Genomic DNA, 22,214 nt, shown 5'->3' with positions numbered 1-22,214 from the left:
AATTGCTGCATCCAGGGTCTGCCTGTTAGCTGGAATCTGCAACAGAGTTTGGAATAAAATGCAGCAACTCTCACATGGGCTGTGAATGTTTCAACAGAAGCGCCTTGCTCCCGGCTTCAGGCCAGACCAGCAGCTCTGGTTGTTGTGGTCATTTGGGGAGTGACCCAGTGGATGGAAGATCTGTCTCATTGTTTCTCCTTCTGTCTGTAAACCTGCCTTTCAAATAAAAGCCACATGGCCAAACACTTGCCCTAGCACTTTGCTTTTGACATTCAACAGTTTGGCTTTTGGATTCAGGAATTACATCTGTTTATCTTTTTAGCTCAGGGACTGGCAAACAACTAGTGTTATCATATACATTTCTGAGGTTTAACTTGTAAAAGCTGTTGCTAGTTAGCAAACTCTTTAGGCGCTCATAGCAATTTGGTGCTGACAAAAAAAGCATGGATAGAGTTAATAACTTGCAGGTGTGACTTTGCATTTATTTCGCATTTTTTTCTTTTTTCTCCAATCCTTGTCTGTGGCTGCTATGGCTCTGAGGGTCCCAGGAGCCCTTGGAGACTGGAGGGAAAAATCAAGTGGCAGCCATGCCCATATGGGATTATGATTCTTGCTTAGAGCCCAGGGCTCTAATTCCTTCCTTTTCCTTGTCCCATTGGAGAGTTGTACTTACAGTGCTGGGGCAATGAAGTCCCGGAAGTACAAGAAGTTATGTGTGGAGGCATTCTCCCATACAGGTGGCTTCGTAGGTTTTATCAGCTTCTCCAAGGGGTCGGTGCCCTTCTGAGAATGCATGATCCTATGATGTAATGCCTCAGGAACAAAGAAAACTAAAGCAAAAGTAGCCTGCAATCCATGGACTTCATGTCCCCCTGTATTTTGTCATTGGGAATGCCAGTATGCCAGGAGCCTCTTGTGGATTATGAAGCAGGGGACATCAGTGAAACAGCTGTATAGCAAAGACACAGTGTAAAAGGAAAATGTGTGTGTGGGAGGACACTGAAAAATTCAGAATTTTAAGATGGTAACAGCAGAAAGGTAAGCCCTTCTATGTTAGGAGCCCTATGCAACTTCACAGATTGGAAGCTGTGTCCAATAAGTTTTTTCATGTATACTAACTGCCCAATTAGGTTGTGTTCCTTTGGGTCACCAGGCAGTCCTTCATTTTTGGGCCACTTTGCATGTGCCAGGGACAGGGTTAAAGCACCAAGGGCTCCAGATAAGGGCTAACTTCCAAAACTACATTAACAGGTCTTGGGGACAAGGCTCTTTTAATAAAATATTCCCACTGGGTGGGAACTTACTGATAACGAGGAAAAATACCAAGATAATGAAAGGGCTGAGCAAAAAGCTAGCACAAGATGTATTATCAGTGTGCCCATGAAGTTATTTCAGCCTCCCCTCCCCCAAAGCATTTACACTAATACCTTTCTTGAAAAATAAGGGACCAACTTCGCTAGTGTGGAAAGCACACAGGGAGAAGGTGATCCCAAACCTGACCAAGAGGGTAAGGGCAGTGGCGGTGAGGAGATGGCAGGTGGGAGGGACCCACAGGCTCTTGTGAGAGGGTCTGCCGGGGACCCAGCTTGGCGAAGCCGCGGCTCGCACCAAGGTGAGAGTTGTGGCGTTAAAACCAGGAGGCACACTCGAAGCAGGTGAGCTGGTGGCCTCCCAGGGCCCCCAGAAGCAGCCACCCTTAGGGCCCCAGCGCGTATCTGTGTAGGTGTCAACGTGGTCAGCGTGGCAGGCTGTGCACATGGCTGGTCTGGGGTCTGGGGTCTGGGGGTGGGGTGAGGGGGAGACACACGAGGGTCTCCGGCTCCTCCTGGTGTTGAGGGTTCAGGCGTCAGCTGTCCCCCACCTCCTGTTTGCAAGAGTGATTGAAGAACATGACCAAGAAAGCTAGCCCCCCTCCCTGTCATGGACCTTTATGGGGGCTTGCGAGGGGAGTGTTATGAGACAATGCAATACCAACCCCTCTCAGCTTCCAGGTGATGACAGGTGTGCATCACAGGTGGGCCGAAGGGACCACAGGTGGTGGTGGAGCGGAGTGGCTTCCAAGCTTGTGACCCTGAACTAGCTGCCTACTGGGTCGTGCAGAAGAGGTCTGGGTCATGGCGGGGCGGGGGCGGCCACACGCGCGGGTGCGCGCGGGCCGCGGGTGCGCGCCGGCCCATGCACGCGCCGGGACAGGGAAGGGAGGGGAGACAGGGCGGGGTTGGGGGGCGCCCAGGGCCAGGCGGTAGCAAAGGGGGCGGTGTCGTTGGGTTGCCCTTTTAAGCCGCGGGCGCGGGGCCGCCGCCTTCTGCCGGTGGAGTGGGTTACAAAGGCGGCAAGCAGCATCCGCCGCACAAGCAGTTTGCAGCCGCAGCCGCCCCGGTTCCCACACAGCTGCCGGCCCAGGCCTCAGCCGCCCCTCGCCATTTTCCAGCCGCGCTCGGACGTCGCGGGTCGCGGCCGGGGCGGCGGGGAGAGGCGGAGTCCCGAGAGCACTGCCCGGGCCGGCCCCGCGCGGGGCGGTCGCGGCCGTGACGGCGGCTCCCGGCTCGGCTCCCCTTCCTTCCCTACTCCTCCTCCCGCCGGAGATGAGGGGAAGATGTCCGTGTCAGGGCTCAAGGCCGAGCTGAAGTTCCTGGCGTCCATCTTCGACAAGAACCACGAACGATTCCGCATCGTCAGCTGGAAGCTAGACGAGCTGCACTGCCAGTTCTTGGTGCCGCCGCCGCCGGGCAGCCCGCACTCGCCGCCGCTGCTCACGTTGCACTGCAACATCACGGTGAGGCGGCCGCGCGGGGCCGGCGAAGGGCGCACAGGGGGTGCCCCGGGACCTCGGACAAAGGCTCCCCGACACCCCGTCCCGGGGGCTCCCGGGCTCGGCTGCGGCGGCCCGAGCGCGCGCGGCGCGGGCTCTGACGGCGCTTGGCCCCTGGCGGCCCCCGTCGGCGCGCCCGGGCGGGCGAAGGGAGCGCGCGGCGGCCGGAGCCCTCGCCGGGCGCCATGGCCGCCCGCCTGCCCGGGCGCGCGATCCCAGACCGGGGAGGGGAAGGGCCCTGAAGTTCTACCGACTCATGCTCGCCTCATGCTCGCCTCAGATTTCCGCTCGTTCAGCCTCGTCTATCCCTCCCCACCCCACTTTTTTTTTTTTTTTTTTTTTTTTTTTTTGCTTCTGTGTCGCGTGAGGGAAAAAAGTTGAGGGTGTGGGGGGCGCCCGGCGCTGAGGTTTTTTTTTTTTTTTCTCTCACGGCGCTGGGTTCCTGATCCTGCAGCAGGTGTTGGGGTGGGCGGGCGTTTTTTATTTTTGCTGGGGCGCTTCCTTCGCGAATGAAGGTTCGTGGCGGGTGCGCTGACTAGAAAGACGCCCCTCTCCCACACAAGACACACCCCTTGCTTCCAAGCTCCCCTCTTGGAGGGCAGGCGACGCCCATGGAGTGCAGGAATGTCCTGGCGGAAGGGCCTCGCAAAGCTGTGAGGCCCCCAGAGGTGTCTGCCCCTTTATTCTGACAATCATCTCCGGGAGGTTGGGCTCTGGGGGTACCCCCCACCCCCTTTGGACATCCTGCCACAGCCAGGTCTGGGGGGCTTGGGATTCCCTCAGGTGAAGCGGGACTCGAAATGGGATGATGCAGGGAGGAACAGCTGTAGGGCTAAAGGTGTGTCTGTGTTTGAGGTCAGGTGTTGTCACTGTGTCCTCCCGGGGCAGGGCAGCGCCAGCCTTGGGATTTTCTGCAGCTCTGTAGGTATGGGGGCGTGATCGAGGGGGTTTCCCCCTCTTCCCCCCCTTGGCCTTGGGAGTTCGGTGTCAAAAAAAAAAAAAAAGACACCGAAGCTCGAGCTTTGCTTAGGAGTGGACAGTGGGTGCTGAGATTTGAGAAGCCATGAGGGGAAGAGCTTTTTGAACAGGAGGAGCCGGAAGTAGTAGTAGGGCTGATATGGGCGATCCTGAGTGACTGGGAGAGCGATTCTTCTGGTAGGTAGGGCTGGTTCCAGGGCTTGGGAGAGCCACTGACGTGGGCTAGAGGTTGGACTAGAAGTGATTCAACACAGTGGCTGGCACTTGGGAGGGGTGTGTGTGTTCTAGTAGGGTTGGGGGTGCTTACCTTTAGTGCCAGGGCGGGGGGGTGCAAGAATGCCACAGACTGACGCCAGCCACTTCCGAGGCTAGCAGCACCCGGGTGAGAACCATACTGGAGGTTCCTCATTGGCCAAAAAGATACCAGATTAAGGGATGATGAGGGAAATGGACCTAGGAGGCCCGCCGCCAGCTGAGAGCTGTTAAGCTTGAGTGTGAATGCATGCATAGGATGGGGTCGTCATGGTGGGCCCTGAACCGAGCTGACTCTTCGTTATAGGGAAACATCAGGCAAGGGAGAGTTCAAAGCAGAGAGGAATTGCAAGGAGCCAGATCGGGCCGTGATAAGTTCCTGGCCCACCTTCACGTCGCCAGTACCCCCACCTTGGGTTCTTTTGAAACAGATTTCAGACATATCGCTTCCTCTGTTGATGTCTCAGCATTGATTTCCCCCCCCCCCCCCAAAAGATGAGACTCTTTAAATGCTTTGATAAAAATCTGTGTAGTTTGTTCATGTCAGTACTATATGCTTAGGATGAGAAGAGTAGGGGAAAAAAAAAGTGGGTGGGTTTCATATGCTAGGACCTGTCTAGGGGATTTGTGAGTTGTTATTTTCTAACTCATTTTAAAAACAAGTTTGATGTGTTTAAGTATTGCTCTAGACGTTAAGCTGTTATATGTGTCAGGCCTAATATTCACCATATTTACAAAAAATGTTCTTGTGCAGGTTTTTTTTCCAAGATTTATTATTATAAAAAAGGTTTATTTTTATTGGAAAGGCAGTTTTAGAGACAGGAAGATCTTGCATCTGCTGGCTCTCTCCCACCAAGTGACCACAACAGCCAGAGCTGAGGTGAGGTGAAGCCAGGAGCTTCTTCCGCGTCTCCCATGCGGGTACAGGGTCCCAAGGCTTTCGGCCATCCTCCACTGCTTTCCTAGGCCGCAAGCAGGGAGCTGGATGGGAAGTGGAGCAGCCAGGATACAGATCTGTGCCCATATGGGATCCTGGTACACGCAAGGCAAGGATTTAGCCACTAGGCTACCGGCGCTGGTCCCTCCCATGGAGTTTTGTAATAAATCTGTGTGGTTAGTATGACCCTAGGAGTGGAGGTGGTGGGGAAGAGATCTTCCTTCTGTCAGTTCCCCAGCTGGGCACAACGACCAGGGTCGACCCAGACCAAAACTAGGAGCCGGAAACCCCATGCAGGTTCTTCCCAGGCATAAGAACGGAAAGCTGTGTTGGAAGTGGAGCAGTACAGACTGAACTGGCACTCTGATGTGGGCCAGGGACATCCCTGGTGACAACTTAACCCACCCACCACCTGCCCCAGTAGCTTCTTCGGGTGCACACATGGCCAGTTTGCCCGATTTCATTCCAGGCTTCTATGGGGTCTGCTGTTTCCCATGTGGAATATGCTGGCCATCACCCTTTACCCGATCAGTCATGCCAGCTCTGATTACACTTCAAGGCTCTTCTGGCTCATTCTCAGTTCATACTGCTGGTTCCCCTTCCTCCTCTTAGACCCCACTATTTCAGTTGTGATTGTTTTCTGATCATTCTGTTGCAATAGTTTCTGGCATTTTGTCTTTTTTTAACTTAAATTTGCTTGCTCTGGTAACAGGGGAGAATAATCCTCATTAGGCTTTATGCTTTTTATCTTGCACTCTGTAAATATGTGTTGGGTTGACTATATGCCCACCATCCTGATACTTTGAACAAAAGACTCCTTTGTAAGTGCAAGAGATCACATGAAAAAGTGTCGTGGATAGTGTATAAATATTTAAAAGGTAACAAGGTTTGATAGGAAAACTGAGACTTCATATAAAAGACAAAAGACAGAAGTCAAAATAAGTATTGTATTCCCTAGGCCAACAGAATCGAGCTGATTCTTCCTGTTTTCCTAAATTTGCTTTGATCTTAAATATGAAAGGAAAGAATAGTCTTTTCCAACCTCGAGGAGTCTTATTTTCTGTGAACTCTTGCTGCAAGAGCTCATCTGTTGTACAACTGAAGTGTTGTTTTCCACAGAGCTAGTCCCCAGTCAGTGCTCACACATTGTGATCATATCTAGCCTCAGAAGAACCTGTTGTGGTAACTTGTGTGGCCTGTGGGCACTAGAGTATGGCCTTTTAAAAGGTATTTTGAAATATTTAAAAGAATTTGGCAACTCTATTACTGTTTTTATGGATAGAGTTAAAAAAAAAAAAGCTCCCAAGTAAATTAGCTAGTAAACAAATGACCCTTCAGTCACAACTGAAATAGTGGGGTTTAAGAGGAGGAAGGGGAACCAGCAGTATGAACTGAGAATGAGCCAGAAGAGCCTTGAGGGGTAATCAGAGCTGGCATGACTGGTCGGGTAAAGGGTGATGGCCAGCGTATTTCACATGGGAACAGCAGACCCCATAGAAGCCTGGAATGAAATTGGGCAAACTGGCCATGTGTGCACCCGAAGATACTATTTCTGTAGTATAAATTATGAACTGTTTCTGCATGACTACTACCGTTACATTTTTTGTTGAGCTAATTAAATTTCTATTTATCAATGCCAAGAAACCCCTTCTGCCAACAGCAAGATATGAAATTTTAAAATGTTAGAGCTATGAATCTAGGAGGGGGAAGGTTAATATTTTAGTGGTTACAATATTTTTTTAAAAATATAGTGTTTTTCTTACAGTGCGAAAAGATGTATAGGAACACATGTATAGGAAAGCTTTTTGGCATGGTGCTGCTCTCCAATACAAAGATGGTGGTGTCATTTGTGACTGAATCATACTTTTTAAAAATGCTTTATGCTAGCTTTTCACGTGAAATAAGGCAGGGCTAGTCGCATCTTTATTTTTTGTTTTTCTCGTCTCATACTGAGAAAAAGTAGTTTAGCCAAAATCATACAGGAGAAGTAGTGAGCACGTCTTGACCAAGGAGCCTAAGCCCTTTTCTTTGATTTATCCTCCTGGGACCGATTCCCTTGCCAGACCCTAGTGGGTAAGGCAGCTGTGGCAAGCAGCAGACCTGTCGGGTTACGCAGTATTCAGCAGCATTTCAGGCCAGAGGAGTCACTGTTCTCACTCCTTTTGCCTGGCTAATGGAATAGGGTTAGTTTCCAGGTGTAATCTTCACTGCCTCTCTCATTGTTACGTCCTTCTTTGAAAGAAAGGGGTGCGTGAAGAAGAGCGTTAGGTCTCTCTTATGAATGGCATGTGTCCTTTGGTAAACTACTTGGGCCTGGAAGAGGGGAACATCAGATAAATGCCAGGTGGTTAAGGGTGAGACAGGGAATCAGAAGCGTTCCTGGAGGCCCAGAGCCGGAAGGCAGGGCTCCGTAGCAGGGCTCTGGGAACTCTTCTGAAAGGTGGTGCTGATGGGCAGTGCGAGCTCAGAACCAAGGCAGCCAGCCAGCGGGGTTCTGCAGCCCGGGTGGTTCAGATCGTCCCCATTGTTTTGTCTGCCTCATGCCTGTTAGTGTGATGTTCTGAGTGACAGTAATTGCTACCTGTATTTGAAGATTTAAGCGGTTTTTTTTTAGATTAAGGGGTATGCATGCATTTCTCTCTTATCAAATGTTAGTGTTTTTACTCTTGCTTTTGTGGACTCTGGGTTAGCTGTTTAGTTGTAAAGTGATGAACGGGGGGAAAAAAGACCTATACATTTTTTTGCAGGAAGGGGGTCTCTTATCACAAAACTTTCTAGATAGGCTATATCTATACCTTCAGCTTGAAGCAGGTGCCACAATTTTCAAAAAGTAACAAATCCCTAAACATGGTTGTATCCTAGCATTTTGGAAGATAGCCTGAACTAAGCCGTCTGGCACGCGGTTTTGTTGGCTAGTGCTTAAGGTAGAGCCGCATGTTGGTCTCTTGATAGATTTATGTAGAAAAATAGATACAGGAAGTTAGTTCTGATGAAGACGCATCTGCTAAGCAGTGACAGAGTGAGCCCGTTCACCTGGAGATGTGTGGTCCCAGATGAGGACAGTTTTATGGTAATGCTGACAAACTTGTTCGGAATTTGTCGACTCACAGTAACCTTTGTGGTGGGAGTCACAGACAACTGGATCCTGCAAGCGTCCAAACCCAGATGCAGCTGGTACTGAATGGAGGAGAAATACATCCCGAAGCTTAGTTTAACCTTATAGATGTCACAGAGCTTGAAATGTAAGAGACTAAAAATACTAATCTGTAGATGCCACTCGGTGTTGCTAAACAGACCTTGCAGAGGATGTAGATGGTGCTGAAGGTTGACTTTCCAGGGAGGGAGTGCTTGTGGTGGAGGTGGGGATAATGTGGTCAAAAAGACATTTGTTTTTTCCATTTCAAAGATTTACTTATTTATTTGAAAACCAGGATGACAGGAGACAGAAAAAGAGGGGAATGAACCCCGTCCATTCACTCCCTAAATGTTCACAGTAGCTGGGCTTGGGGCAGGCTGAAAGCCAGAGCCAGGAATTCAGGGGTGGCAGGACTCCAAGAACTTGGAATGTCAGTTGCTTCCCCCAAGGTGCCTTAGCAGGAAGCTAGGTTGGAAACAGTTTAACCAGCCATTAATCTCACCTGCTGTGACAGGGAATACAGGTGGTCTGACCCTCTGCTTCAAGATTCATTTTTGTTTTTAAAGATTTATTATGTTTTGTTAAAGTTGTTGGTTGTTGTTGTTGTTGTTATTATTATTATTATTATTGGAAGGATTAACAGAGAAGGAGAGACAGAAACATCTTCCATCCTGGGGTCATTCCCCAAGTGGCCGCAACGGCCAGAGCCAAGCCATTCCGAAACCAGGAGCTTCTTCCAGGCTTCTAACCTGGGAAAGTGAGCTGATCTGAAGCCAGGAGCTGCCTCCATCTCTTACACAGGTGCAGGGCCCTGGGCCGTCCTCTGCTGCTTTGCTAGGCCATAAGCAGGCAGCTGGATGGGAAGTAGAGCAGCCAGGACATTTGCTGGCACCCAAATGGAATCCCAACATCTGCAAGGTGAGGGTCGAGCCATTAAACCGTTGTGTTGGTCCCCATCATGGGCATTTGAAGGCAAAACTGACATTTTTTCCCCGTTCCATTTTCTTTTAAATGCCTCGTGCATGATGGTTAAGAAAAAAACAATACTATGACTACTTGCACTTTGTGTCATTGCCTTTTATTTGTGCTGAGGTACCAGCAGTTTTACCCACCGTGGTGTTTTCACCATTAAGGCAACATGTCAGTCTGTTGAAAGGGGCAATTTACATATTGGTGTTAGAGAAAGAGTTTGGAGTCTGAGGGCGCTACTTTGGGAACCATTTAAGCAAGTGCTTAGGCCCACTAAGTATGCTATCTTCTCTTTTTTTTTCAATTTTTAAAAAAACATATCTGAGGTAGTAACCAATCAGTTACTATTTTCACAGATTTGAAAAGTAGATTTTAAGGGCTTTTAGTCCAGAGTAACTTTTTATATTTTTCTAGTACAAAAGTTTATTATATAGATACTAATGTAACCAATGAAGGCTTAAGTCTAGTGATGGTTCCATGTTTTCAAGACTACAGAAAACGCAAAACTAAAGCAATAAACTGGCGTATGTGATGTGTTCTCAAGCACACTGAAAGATGTACCAGTGGAGTAGCCAGGACTTGGATCGGCACTGTGGTACGGGCCGCCAGAATTGCCGGCAGTGCCTTAATCTACTGCGTCACAGTGCCAGCCCCAAGGTACGGGATTAATTCTGAAGACAGTCAAGAGGTTGGGACACATTGAGAAGGGAAAGAGAATACAAACACAGCCATTACTGAAGTTATGTTAGTACTATTCATAATGTCTGTCTGCAAAATTCGTTTTATCTTTGAAGGAAGTTTGGTAAAGTGCCCTGGAAATACTGAGTTTCTGTGGCTTCAACAGTATTAAAATATTGAGATGATGGTTCTTAAAGCAGTGTTTCTTTGAAACTGCAAAAAATGTTTTGTTTTGCTTGAACCTAGTTCAGCTAAAATCTAATACTTTCCTGCAATTTCTAGTGAAAGTAGATTAGCTTATTTGTGTCTTAAATTTAAAATAGACATAGATTTTTAAAAAATATTTTTTATGCTACAGATATGTAAGCATGAGGGATCAGCTCTCCCCACCCCTCTTTCCGCTCTATATCCTCCTCCAATTATGTGTCCCCAAGTTATCATAATGGCATATTCACCACTACAATCTTTTTTTGTTTAAAAAATGTATTTATTTTTATTGGAAAGGCACATATACAGAGAGGAAGAGAGAGAGAAAGATCTTCTGTCCGATGGTTCACTCCCCAAGTGGCCCCAGTGGCTGGAGCTGAGCTGATCCAAAGCCAAGAGCCTCGAGCCTCTTCTTACAGGTCTCCCACACAGGTGCAGGGTGCCAAGGCTTTGGGCCGTCCCCAACTGCTTTCCTAGGCCACAAGCAGGGAGCTGGATGGGAAGTGGGACCACAGGGATTAGAGCTGGTGCTCATGTGGTATCCTGGTGCATTTAAGGTGAGGGCTTGAGCTGCTATGCTATCGTGCTTGGCCCATTTCACCATTACAATCTTAGCTTTCTGATGTATAAGTGTATCATGGCATGGCAATGAAATGGAAGAAAATGAAATAATGTAAAAATATAATTAAAGACAATAACGGGAATCCTGCTATTACTCAATAAAAAAGATGCATGCTGTATTCATCTATTGTTTGCAGTATACTAATCTCCCTTGTGCAGTTTATAGGTGTGTGTGTGTGCGCGTGCATGTGTGTGCTCTGTGAATTGTTGCATATCAGAGAAAATGGAATTTTTGTCTTTTGGGCTTGGCTTATTTTCCTACACATAATGGTTTCAACTGGTTTTTTTTGTTGCAAGCGGTTGGGTTTCATTTTTTTTATGGACGAGAAAAACATTTTATTTCATCTGTTGATGGGCACTTGGGTAGGTTCCTTCTCTTAGCTATTGTGAATTGCACTACTATAAACATGGGATTGCAGGATAGTCTAGCAGCTAAAGTCCTCACCTTGCAAGTGCCGCCATCCCCATGGTTCCAGCTGCCCCGCTTCCCATCCAGCTCCCTGCTTGTGGCCTGGGAAAGCAGTTGAGGGCGGCCCAAAGCCTTGGGACCCTGCACCCGCATGGGAGACCCGAAGGAGGCTCTTGGCACAACTCTGGCTGTTGCAGCCACTTGGGGAGTTAATTAGTGGACGGAAGATCTTCCTCTCTTTCCTCCTCTCTGTATATCTGATTTTCCAATGAAAAATAAAATAAATCTTTAAAAAAAATAAGCATGGGATTGCAGGTCCCTCATGCAGATTTCGTTTGGGATTGCTGGGTCATGATAAATCTATTTTCTGAGGATTATTTGAGGCCTCTCCATGCCGTCTTCCATAGTGGCTGTACTAGTTTCCATGCCGGCCCACCGAGGATTGGGGTGCCCCCAGTCTTAGATTGTCACCAGCAATTACTGTTTGTCGATTTCTGTACGTAGGCCATTCTCACTGGAGTTAGGTGGAGCCTCATTGCTAGAGAACCTAAGCTTTTTTTTTCTTCATGTGTTATTAGCTCCTTGAATTCCATCTTTTGAAAAATACCTGTTCCTGTCCTCTGCCTATGTCTTAACTGGGCTGTTTATTTTGCCCTTGTTGAGTTTCTGGAGTTCTTTGTAAATCCTGGATATTAGTCTTGTGTTTGTTTTAAACATCCTCCCATTCCTCTTTTCATCTCTTCACGTTACTGAGCATTCCTCTGGCAATGCAGAAGCTTCTTAGCTGGACATAATCCCCCATTTGTTGTTGGTTTAATTGCCTGTGCTTTTAGGGTTTTTCCTAAGAAGACTTTGCCCGCACCTATGTCTTCCAGAGTGTTCCATCAGTAGCTTGATGTTAGATCAAACCTTGGTCTGTTTAGAGTTGATTTTTTTTATAAGGTGGAAGGTAGGGGTCTTGCTTCTTACCCAGCACCGCTTGTTAAAGAGATTATGCTTTCTCCCTGATTTTCAGCTCACTTGTCAAAAATTAGTTGCCTGTAGATTTGCATGTTCACTTCTGGGATGTCAGTTCTTTTCCATTGATCTTCTGTCTGTTTTTGTGCCAGAACCAGGCGGTTTGGATTATCAATGCCCTAGAGCGTATGTCTTGGAGTCTGAGACTGCGATACCTTCACCTTTTTTTTTTTTTTTATTGTTTCAGATTGCTTTAGCTATTTGGAGTCTCTGGTGCTTCCATATGAATTTTATCATTTTTTTCCCTAGCTCTGAGAAGAATGTTATTGGAATTTTGATTGTGACTGCCTTGGATCTGTCATTTACTTTTTTTTTTTTTTTAAGTCAGTTGCAGAGACAGATCTTCTGTGTGTGGCTCACTCTTCAGATGGTCACGATGACCAGCACTGGACCAGACTGAAGCCAAGAGCTTCAGCTGGGTGTCCCACGAAGGTGGTAGGCGTCTGGGCATTTGAACCATTTTACATTGCTTTTCCCAGGCCATTAGCAGGGAACTGAGTCAGAAGTGCAGCACCCGGGACAAGAGCAGCACCCGGGACAAGAGCAGCACCCACATGGAATGAGGGCATCAAAGGCATCAGAGGCAGTGGCTTTACCTACTATGCCACAATGCTGGATACTGGTCTCTGCGGGCTCCAAATGGCCACAATGGCCAGGGTAATGCCATAGGTGGCAGGAGACCAAAGCCTTGGAGCAACATCTGCTGCTTTCCCCAGGTAATTAACAGGGAGCTGAATTGGAAGTGGAGCATCCAAGGAATGAACTGGTATATGGCAGTGCCTCGGATGACAGCTTTCCCCATGATCCTGGCTCTAATGAATGAGTTTCTAACAGTACAAATGACCAGAGCGAATCTTAGTTGGTGGATGCACATGATGCTGAGTTTATTAACTTTTTTAATGATTTGTTTATTTTTACTGGAAAGGCAGATATACAGAGAGGAGAGGAGGAGAGACAGAGAGAAATATCTTCCGTCCGTTGGTTCACTCCCCAAGCGGCCCCAACAGCTGGAGCTGGGCCAGTCCAAAGCCAGGAGCCTCGAGCCTCTTCCTGGTCTCCCATGCAGGTGCAGGGTCCCAAGGCTTTGGGCCGTCCTCGACTGCTTTCCCAGGCCACAGCAGGGAGCTGGATGGGAAGTGGAGCAGCCAGGATGTAAACTGGTGTTCATATGGGATCCTGACACATGCAAGGAGAAGACCTTAGCCACTAAGCTTCCTCGCTGGTCCCAAAACGGGTTAAATTTTAAGGTTAATTTTTTTCCTGGTGTGTCGGGGCGGGGGGGAATCTCAAAGTAACATTTAGACTACTCATGAGGAATATAGTGGAAAATAATTTTTTGGTCTTCCATCCACTGGTTCACTCTCCAGATGGCCGTAACAACTGGAGCTGAGCTGATCCAAAGCCGGGAGCCGGAATCTTCTCTCATGTGGGTGCAGGTCCCAAGGACTTAAGCCAGGCCACAAGCAGGGAGCTTATGGAGATGGAATAGCTGGGCCATGAACCGGCACCCGTAGGGGTTGCTGGTGCCCTAGGGTGGAGGATTAGCCTGCTGCACTACTGCACAGCACCCCCTCTCCACTCCCCTACCAACCTTATGGTTTTTAAAAAATTCTTAGAAGAGTCTTGTTCCTCTTCATGTAGGTTTAAATGTATTGCTTTTCTTCCCTCTGCTTCACTTGCTTATTTCCACATTTTGCTTTTTAGTGGTATGGTTTCATTTGGTATCTGGGTTAGTTTTCCTATAAAGTGTTTAACATAGTTGTCTCTGTAACAGGAATCTTACCCCTCTTCTTCACCAATATGGTTTGCGGATTCCGATGACCCAAATCTGACCTCAGTTCTGGAGCGTCTAGAAGATTCTAAGAACAACAGTTCGGTGAGAAAATGAGCCCAGCTATTTTTTTTTCTTGTTTTTTTTCCATATATGCTACTCGTATAGAATTAAGAGATATTGAATAAAAGCACTATCACAGTTATTATTTGATAATCCTAGAGGGATTAAACAACAGGGCTGTTGCTGTTGTTTGTCTTTCAAGTTCTAGGTACTACTTAGTTTCTTCTTTTGTTTCTTATGGGTATTAATTTATATTAGGAATTTGGAAAATTTTGTCCCTACATTCTAGTCATTTAACCTAGAAACCACTAGCCAAGGAAGGAAGTAGGATACCAGCAAGTATGCGATGGGTCTGTAAGTCTGCAGCCAGAGCCCAAAGTATTCAAACAGCATGTTCTGCTCTTTTTCTTAATAGTCAGTAGTCTCCCCTTCTCCTTAGAGGTCAGCCAAGACCCCCCAGGGGATGCCCGATTGATGACATGAGTAATACCAAACACCACACAGACTACGTGTGTGTGTGTATTTACACACGTACATCTGAGATTTAATTTACAGATCAGCAGCTACTACTAATAAAATAGACTAGTGATATGCTACAGTGGAGTTTAATGACCAGGAATCACAGGCATACTTTTTCATTTACTATTTTTAAAACGTGGTTTGACCATGAATAACTGAAGCAATGAAAAGCAAATCTGCCTGTAAGACGTCACTGAGTGACAGTCTCTCTGTCTCCACCTTCTGCTGCTGTTGTAGTTGCACAGCAGGAAGCGGCCCTCTCCGTTCCCTGCTGGGTGCACAGGAGTAAGAAAAAACAAATTTTGTTTTGAAGCATTTTGAACTCTGCCTTCCTCCACACCTTTCTTGGCCTTCCTTAAACCAATCTGAGACCCACATGGGCATGCCTACCTCTCAACTATGTCATCAGTAGTTATAAAAAGGAAAACAAAACTGCAGAAAGGAATGTTCCACTTTTCAGGAATTTTCATATCCCTAATTTTTTTGTATATTAAACTTGTGTCCATTATGAAATAACTAGTGAAATATAGACAAGCAAAAAGGAAATTAGCGTCTCCCATACGTTCTTAACACCAATATTATTGACAGAATGGATTTTTCTACCATTTTTTTTCTGTGCTACTAAAATCATACACCCTCAGAAATAAGCTTAAATAGTTGAGGTCATATGTTCTGTGTAGTCTTACAGTCTTGTAAACATGATCTTGTTACATTTTCCCATGCTTTCATAAAATCCTTTTAGAAAAATAAGTCATTTGCAGTGACATGACTTTTTATGGTTTTTAGGAAGATTTATTTTTATTGGAAAGTCAGATATACAAAGAGGAGGAGAGACAGAGAGGAAGATCTTCCATCTGTTGATTCATACCTCAAGTGGTCGCAATGGCTGGAGCTGAGCTGATCCAGAGCCAGGAGCCAGGAACCTTGAGCCTCTTCCTGGTCTCCCATGTGGGTGCAGGGTCCCAAGGCTTTGGGTCATCAACTGCTTTCCCAGGCCACAAGCAGGGAGCTGGATGGAAAGCTGGGTCACCAGGATTAGAACTGGCACCCGTATGGGATCCTGGTGTTTGGAAGGCAAGGACTTTAGCCACTACTGTGTGGAGCTGGTGACATGATTGTTTTGTATTAAAAAAAAAAAAAAAGTCTAAAGGAACCCACAGAAAAAATGTTTTAAGATGGTCAGTTGGGCCCGGCAACATGGCGTAGCAGCTAAAGTCGTTGCCTTGAACGCCCCGGGATCCCATATGGGCGCCGGTTCTAATCCCGGCAGCTCCACTTCCCATCCAGCTCCCTGCTTGTGGCCTGGGAAAGCAGTTGAGGACGACCCAAAGCCTTGGGACTCTGCACCCGTGTGGGAGACCTGGAGGAAGTTCCTGGCTCCCAGCTCTGGATCAGTAAAGCACTGGCCGTTGAACTCACTTGGGGAGTGAATCATCGGACGGAAGACCTTCCTCTCTCTCTCTCCTCCTTTCTGTATATCTGACTTTCCAATAAAAATAAATAAATCTTTAAAAAAAAAGATGGTCAGTTAAAATTTCTATTCTATGACAACCAGTAAGATTCCCCAAATTTCAGCTATAATCAAATAGAAACTATATTAGCAAAATATTTTAAACTATTACACAAAAATTAAGTAGTAATACATTTCAGTGTGCAGGACTTATATGAAGGAAACTGTACAGTTTTGCTGATTGGAGTAGAAGAACTGGTTGCCAAAAATTAAATAGGAATGAACTTTGATGCTCAGGATTTATATCAAGGGAACTACAGGATTTCACTGAATGCAAATAAATAGGTGGATGTCTTTTTGGCATACAGATTAATTGTTTTCATACTTTCATGCTAACCTATAAACCTCGTGTAATTTTAGTAGGAATCTCAACAGGTTGATTTTGGGGAGCTAACTAAATAACTGAAGAATAGGTGGCAGTGATGGTTGAGCTGTGGGTTTAAGATTCCTGCATGCCACCCCCTGTTGGAGCGCCCGGCTGTGAACCCTGGCTTGGTATCCTGTGAGGCAGCAGTTGTTTCTGAGCACTCGGGTCCCTGCCACCCACATGGGAGAGACCTGGGTTGTGTTCCTGGTTCCTGCCCTTGCTGTCGCCAGTGGGTGGCTGATCTGTCTCTTTCACGTAAAATGAAAATAAAAATTTAAAAATTAGTTAAAAGTAGTAAGAGGTGTCCAATCAGATAGTAACTAAAATAGTGTACTGGCACTAGACCTGACAGAAAGACATTAGAAATTCAGAAGCAAAGTCATGCAAATGAGAATTTAGAATTGGGAGTTTTGCTTAATGGCTAAGGGAACAGTCAATTATTCTGTGGATTCTTTGGAGAGCCCTAGCCAGTTGTGGGAAGTTCAGGTCTTGACTCATTTTTTTTTTTTCTTCAGAATAAGTTTTAGGTAGTTAAAACTTCTGTTGTTATAATGAAGGGCAGAGAGGCACCATTTTAAAGACATTTCCAGTGGCCAGGCTGGTGTGGAGAACCACGAAAGTAGGAGGTTGGGAAGGAGTGGTTGGCCTAGGCTGTTACTGCTGCTGCTTTCAGGAGATTGTCCTTGACGATCTAAAGGTATCAGTGTGAAGAGAATTCTTTTTTTCTAAAGGATTTATTTATTTTTATTGGAAAGGCAGATTTAGGGAGAAAAGGAGAGACAGAAAGATCTTTTTCTTGCTGGTTCACACCCCAAACGACTGTAATGGCTGGAACTAAGCCTACTTCTGGGTCTCCCACGTGGGTGCAGGGTCCCAAGTTCACCAGCAGGGAGTTGGAAGAGAAATGGAGCAGCCAGGACACAAACTGGCATCTGTATGGGATTCCAGCACTTAGAGGTGGAGGATTAGCTAATTGAGCCATCATGCTAGGCCCTGGAATTATTTTTACTTTTATCTCTTTTTTTTTTAAAGATTTACTTTTATTACAAAGTCAGATATACAGAGAGGAGAGATAGAGAGGAAGGTCTTCCGTCCGATGATTCACTCCCCAAGTGAGTGCAACGGCCGGTGCTGCGCCGATCCAAAGCCGGGAGCCAGGAACCTCTTCCAGGTCTCCCACACAGGTGCAGAGTCCCAAAGCCTTGGGCCGTCCTTGACTGCTTTCTCAGGCCACAAGCAGGGAGCTAAATGGGAAGTAGAGTTGCCGGGATTAGAACCGGCGCCCATATGGGATCCCGGGGCGTGTTCAAGACGAGGACTTTAGCTGCTAGGCCATGTTGCCGGGTATTTTTACTTTTATCTTTTAGAAACTTATTTTTATAGGAAAGGCGTATTATACAGAGAGAAAGAGACAGAGATCGGATCTTCCATCCACTGGTTCACTCCCCAAATGGCCACAAGGGGTGGAGCTGAGCTGTTCCGGCGCCAGGAGCCAGGAGTTTCTTCTGGGTCTCCCACTAAGGACTTGGGTCATTCTTCACTGCTTTGCCAGGCTGTAAGCAGGGAGCTAGATGGGAACTGGAGCAGCTGGGCAGGAACCAGCACCCATATGAGTTGGTGGCGCATGAAGGTGGACGATTGGCTCTGGCCTCCAGGCCCTAGATTTATTTTTCGGTCTCTAAAATACTCCATCAGAAATTATCTTAAACTGGTCCTGATTTTAGGGTGGGGAGGGATTTGCATGAAAAAATTGCAATGTTCACTCTTACAGACTGTGTCAGTGAGCAAGCTGTATGTGTGTGTTATTAAGATGTATTTTTATTTGAAAGAATTAAGAGAGAAAAGGAGATAGGTAGATCTTCTATCCATTGGTTTGCTCTCCAAATGGCCTCAGTGGCTGGATTTGAGCCAATCTGAAGCTAGGAGTTCCTTCTGAGACTCTCATGCGGGTTCAAGGGTCCAAGGACTAGAGCCATGCTCTCTGCTGCTTTTCCAGACCGCAAGCAGGGAGCTGGATGGGAAGTGGAGTGGCCAGGACATGAACTGGTGCCCATAGGGGATCCCAGTGCTGTAGTTAGAAGCTTAGCTACTCAACCGACTGCCAGCCCCAGTTTATTTATGTTTAGATATTTATTGATTTGGAAGGCAGAGTGACAGAAAGAAAGGGAGACGATAGAGATCATCCATCTGCTGCCAGGTCTAGCCCATATTGAAGCTCATCCTGGGCTCGCATAAGATCCCTGGGATCCAGGAACTTGGCCTGGCTTCCCAGGCCTTCCCAGGCACATCAGCAGGAAGCTGGATGAGGGCTCCAGTCCGGTATGCTGGTGTTAGAACCAGAAATTCAGTCCCCACTGATGCCCTCTGCCAGTTTCCTACAGCTCACTTTCCACTCACTGAGCTCATTGTAATCTAGATTCTGTATTCATTGTTGGGCTAAAATTTACCTTTTTGTTGTCAGTGGCTCCTTTTTAGTCCTCCAGTTGACTCTCTGTAGTATTCTGATACTGCTAACTGTTCCCTTGTTGAAATATTCAGCAAATGTTTATCACATAATGTTTACCCGTAAAGAATTGCTTAAATAAAAATAGTACAGTTTCACAATAGAATATTGCATTGTAGTTAGAAAGATATAACCAATTTTCTGTTAAGAGCATAAAGTTCTAATAGGTACTATGTGAAAAAGGAAGGCGTGGACTATTTTATATAATGTAGCCTTTTTTGTCCCCAGTTTTGTAAGGAAACATCTGTCCATGTCCATATTGGTTTATACATTCACCCAAACCCACGTGGTTAGATACAAGAAACTATTAATAGAACACAGATAAATATTGTTTTCTACAGATTGGCCCCTTTACCTAACTCTGTGATTGGGGGGTGGGTGTGAAAGACAAGTAATTCCTGTTTTTGTCCTGGGAACTGGCCGTCTCATGGGGACCTCTCTCAGACCACTGCCTCTGCTTCGATTCCTTGCTACCCCACCTCAGTCTCCGGAGTTGCTGTTCCTTGATTTGCTTCAAGTCCTCTTGTTCTAAACTTTCTGTTCCCCTTCCTGGAGTGATGCCCTGTATTCCAGGGATGACTAAATAAATGTACAATTCACTAGAAATTATCTCCAGAATTTCAGACTCGGGTATCGTAACATGTTCAGGGGATCTCACGTAAGTTAATGATCCTTATCTGCCTCCTTACCCGCTACTACCCCATCCTGTTTTCCAATAATCCTCTGATTTTCAGTGGACAAAGTGCAGTAAGCCAGTCACCCACGTCTGAACCTGCCTCCTGCCCCCTCGTTATGTAGTGAAAATCTCAGACCGCTCCACCAGGCCTTCTGAAGATTTCTTAGTTCCGCACACTGTTTCTCTCCCCATCCTTCGTACACTTGTGTGGAGGGCGTAAAATTGGAATTCCTGGAAGGTGCTTTTCCGTGATGTACTTCCTGCCTGGTGGGAGCCCACCCCGCTGCTGCCTGTCTCGTAGCCCCCACTGCTGCAGCTCCCACTGGGCCACAGTGTGTCAGCCACTGCCCTTCATCTCCACTCTGTACCTCGCACAAGAGGGAGCCCATTGGCCAGATAACTGATCCACGGTGGGGCTTTTCTTCCTTTTAAGCAGAAGGGTTTTAGTTTGGTCCTAATTGTTCTGCTGTCCTGATTTCCACTTGTCGTTTGCTCTGTTTAACCCACTCTAATCCTCTGTCTGTTTGCTTAGTGTTTATTAAACTGGCTGTGTTTTCGTCATCCCTTTTCTTGGTCAGAGACTCCAGAAAACATCCCTGACCAAGTGAAGTTTAGCTGCCTTATGCACCTCTCATTTGATAAGTTGTTTGTCATTGTTCTTAAACTGACTGCTCAAATTACACATTGAAAAAAAAATATGGCAAACTACAAAACACATGCTTGCACATGCACTTTACGTTGCCTGCATGGTTAAATGTGCCTAGGAAAGAATCTGGATTTCAAAAATGGAAACTGGAAGGACGCCTTGCTTTGGATAGACAGGCGCACTAAATGAACAGTCACCGGCCTGAGAATTTTTTGATTTCTTTGTTGTACAGATAGGGAAACTCAGGCTCAGGGACAGACTCTGTATCTAACCTCCTTTAGACCGTGTTTGCAACTGTGCTTACAAATGCACGTGCCTGTGGCCTACTTTTAGAATCTGTACAGCAGTGGTTTTTATGGCCTTATTGATACTTTACTCTGAGGTCATAGGTTTCTAGAAAACTAGAAATTGGAGGACAACGTTTGGAACTCTTCTCCCTTGCCTTTTTGTTGATGCAGTTGTACTAGGTGTCAGGTGGAGGGATTTTTACCTCAGCCTTAGTAGTCAACTTTTTCCCATAGTAGCTTTCTTACCCTAGCAGCCCATAAAAATATTTTAGACTATCCATAGACTGCAGCTGGGCAGTTCCACAAACTTTCTCATTTTGTTTCTGGACTGATTACAGTAGTTGTAGCATGATTCATATCTTCTAAGGGCTCCTTAACATAATGCTTGTTTACTGAAATGTGTTTTGTAGCTTCGTCAGCAATTGAAGTGGTTGATATGTGAACTCTGCAGATTATATAACCTTCCTAAGCACCTGGACGTTGAGACGCTAGATCAACCATTACCCACGGGTCAGGTAATGTAAACCTCGGGGGTTCAAGAGCTAAATTGTCTCCAGCCAAAGTTAAAACTGGGATTTTTTTTTTTCCCCCTTTAAGGATTATTATACAGGTTATTTAGAAATTTGCTTCCGTATTCCTGTTGAATGGCTGTGTTTCTTTTGTGTTGGTCCTGAAAGTAACCCTTTCATTCTTTGGAGCTGATGGTACTTCCAGCCATCCCCATTCTCTCCCTCCCCCGTCTGCATGGTCCTTGTCGTTGTGAATATTCCTGGTGCCCATGAATGTTCCTTTCTTCTTTGTTGACCTCTGCATTCCGAGGAAAGGTAACTGAATAAGCCGTTCCCTGAAGTCCATCTGTGCCTCTGAAGGCCTAACCCAAATATCGCCACCTTCTCCTCCGCAGAGGAGCCCACCACCACCCCAGACTGACCTCAGGGTCCATCCGCTACTGACTGTTACTCTAATCAATGGGGTTCTCTTGTGCTGCCTGTGCTTACCTGCTCACCTCTGCTTCCTAGTTACATGAGTGCCGTGAGGACTGTTCAGTGGATAGCCACATTTATATTATGAACATTTCTTTCCTTGCACACGTTTTGTTTTGCAGTATCCCCATATGATAGGAGTTGTTTTGGGAAGTTCAGTTCTGGCCTTTCTGCCAGTCTGCCTCTCTTCTGAAACCTTTGGCCCTTGGGAACCAACTGTGGCACTTTGTTCTCTGGACTGGCTGTGCACTAGCATCTTGTGTTTTTGCTGGCTTGCCCTTGAGTGGATGCATTATTTCCTGCATCTCATGTCTGTTTCTTGGCTTATCTCTTCTCCCTTTACCTGAGTACATTCTCAAGTAAAACACTAACAGAGCAGGAAGGAACGGCACATTTTCTGATTGCCAACTTTTGAAAAAAAAAAATAATGGTCCAGGATTTGGGTTTTTGAACCAGATTTCCTTGTATTGGAATCTTGGTTCTGCTGCTTAGTGGCCATGAATGCCCTTGGGCCAATAATCTAATCATGTGACAGCATTTTACCAATGGGAAATGGAGGAAGTAGTAGTTGACTGTTTTGGGTGGAGCTTTGAAGATTTAAATCGTTTTAGCATAGCACCTGGTGCATAAGTCCCCAATAAAGTTGGCTGCTTTGTGTTCTGTTCCCACACTTGATGGGTAACTCGGTTGACTGTGTGATTCTAGGTTGCAGACATTCTACCTGCAGAATTTCAAGCACTGAGTTGTTGCGTGTTGGTGAGTGGGGCTGCTGAGACCTGGCATCACTGCGTGGTCCTCGTCTCTGTGTGATGTTTTCCCTGAGACAGTGGGGCAGCTCTTCCGTGGTGTTCTGAAATATCACTGTGACTGGTT

The 22,214-nt window shown here is 46.4% G+C and overlaps 1 protein-coding gene across 2 annotated transcripts in view; it reads left to right on the top strand.

Moving 5' to 3' along the window:
- The first annotated feature begins 2,316 nt into the window (after positions 1-2,316).
- The window catches only part of UBE2Q2 (ubiquitin conjugating enzyme E2 Q2), a 52,462-nt gene continuing 32,564 nt past the window's right edge, over positions 2,317-22,214 (top strand). Inside the window, exons 1-3 of one of the 2 annotated variants that reach the window (XR_009245572.1) lie at positions 2,317-2,776; positions 13,791-13,892; positions 20,769-20,873. Coding sequence is in view for 1 of the 2 variants with exons in the window: in XM_058665507.1 (XP_058521490.1) it covers positions 2,597-2,776; positions 13,791-13,892; positions 20,769-20,873 (387 nt within the window). In the remaining variant the exon portion in view is untranslated. The remainder of the gene's footprint in view (positions 2,777-13,790; positions 13,893-20,768; positions 20,874-22,214) is intronic. The other variant, XM_058665507.1, reaches the window with a different exon arrangement.

The sequence above is a fragment of the Ochotona princeps genome, chromosome 6 (assembly GCF_030435755.1).
Source record: "Ochotona princeps isolate mOchPri1 chromosome 6, mOchPri1.hap1, whole genome shotgun sequence".
Taxonomy (NCBI): Eukaryota; Metazoa; Chordata; class Mammalia; order Lagomorpha; family Ochotonidae; genus Ochotona; species Ochotona princeps.
Note: the sequence above shows the minus strand (reverse complement) of the source record. Positions and strands in the feature narration are given on the sequence as shown.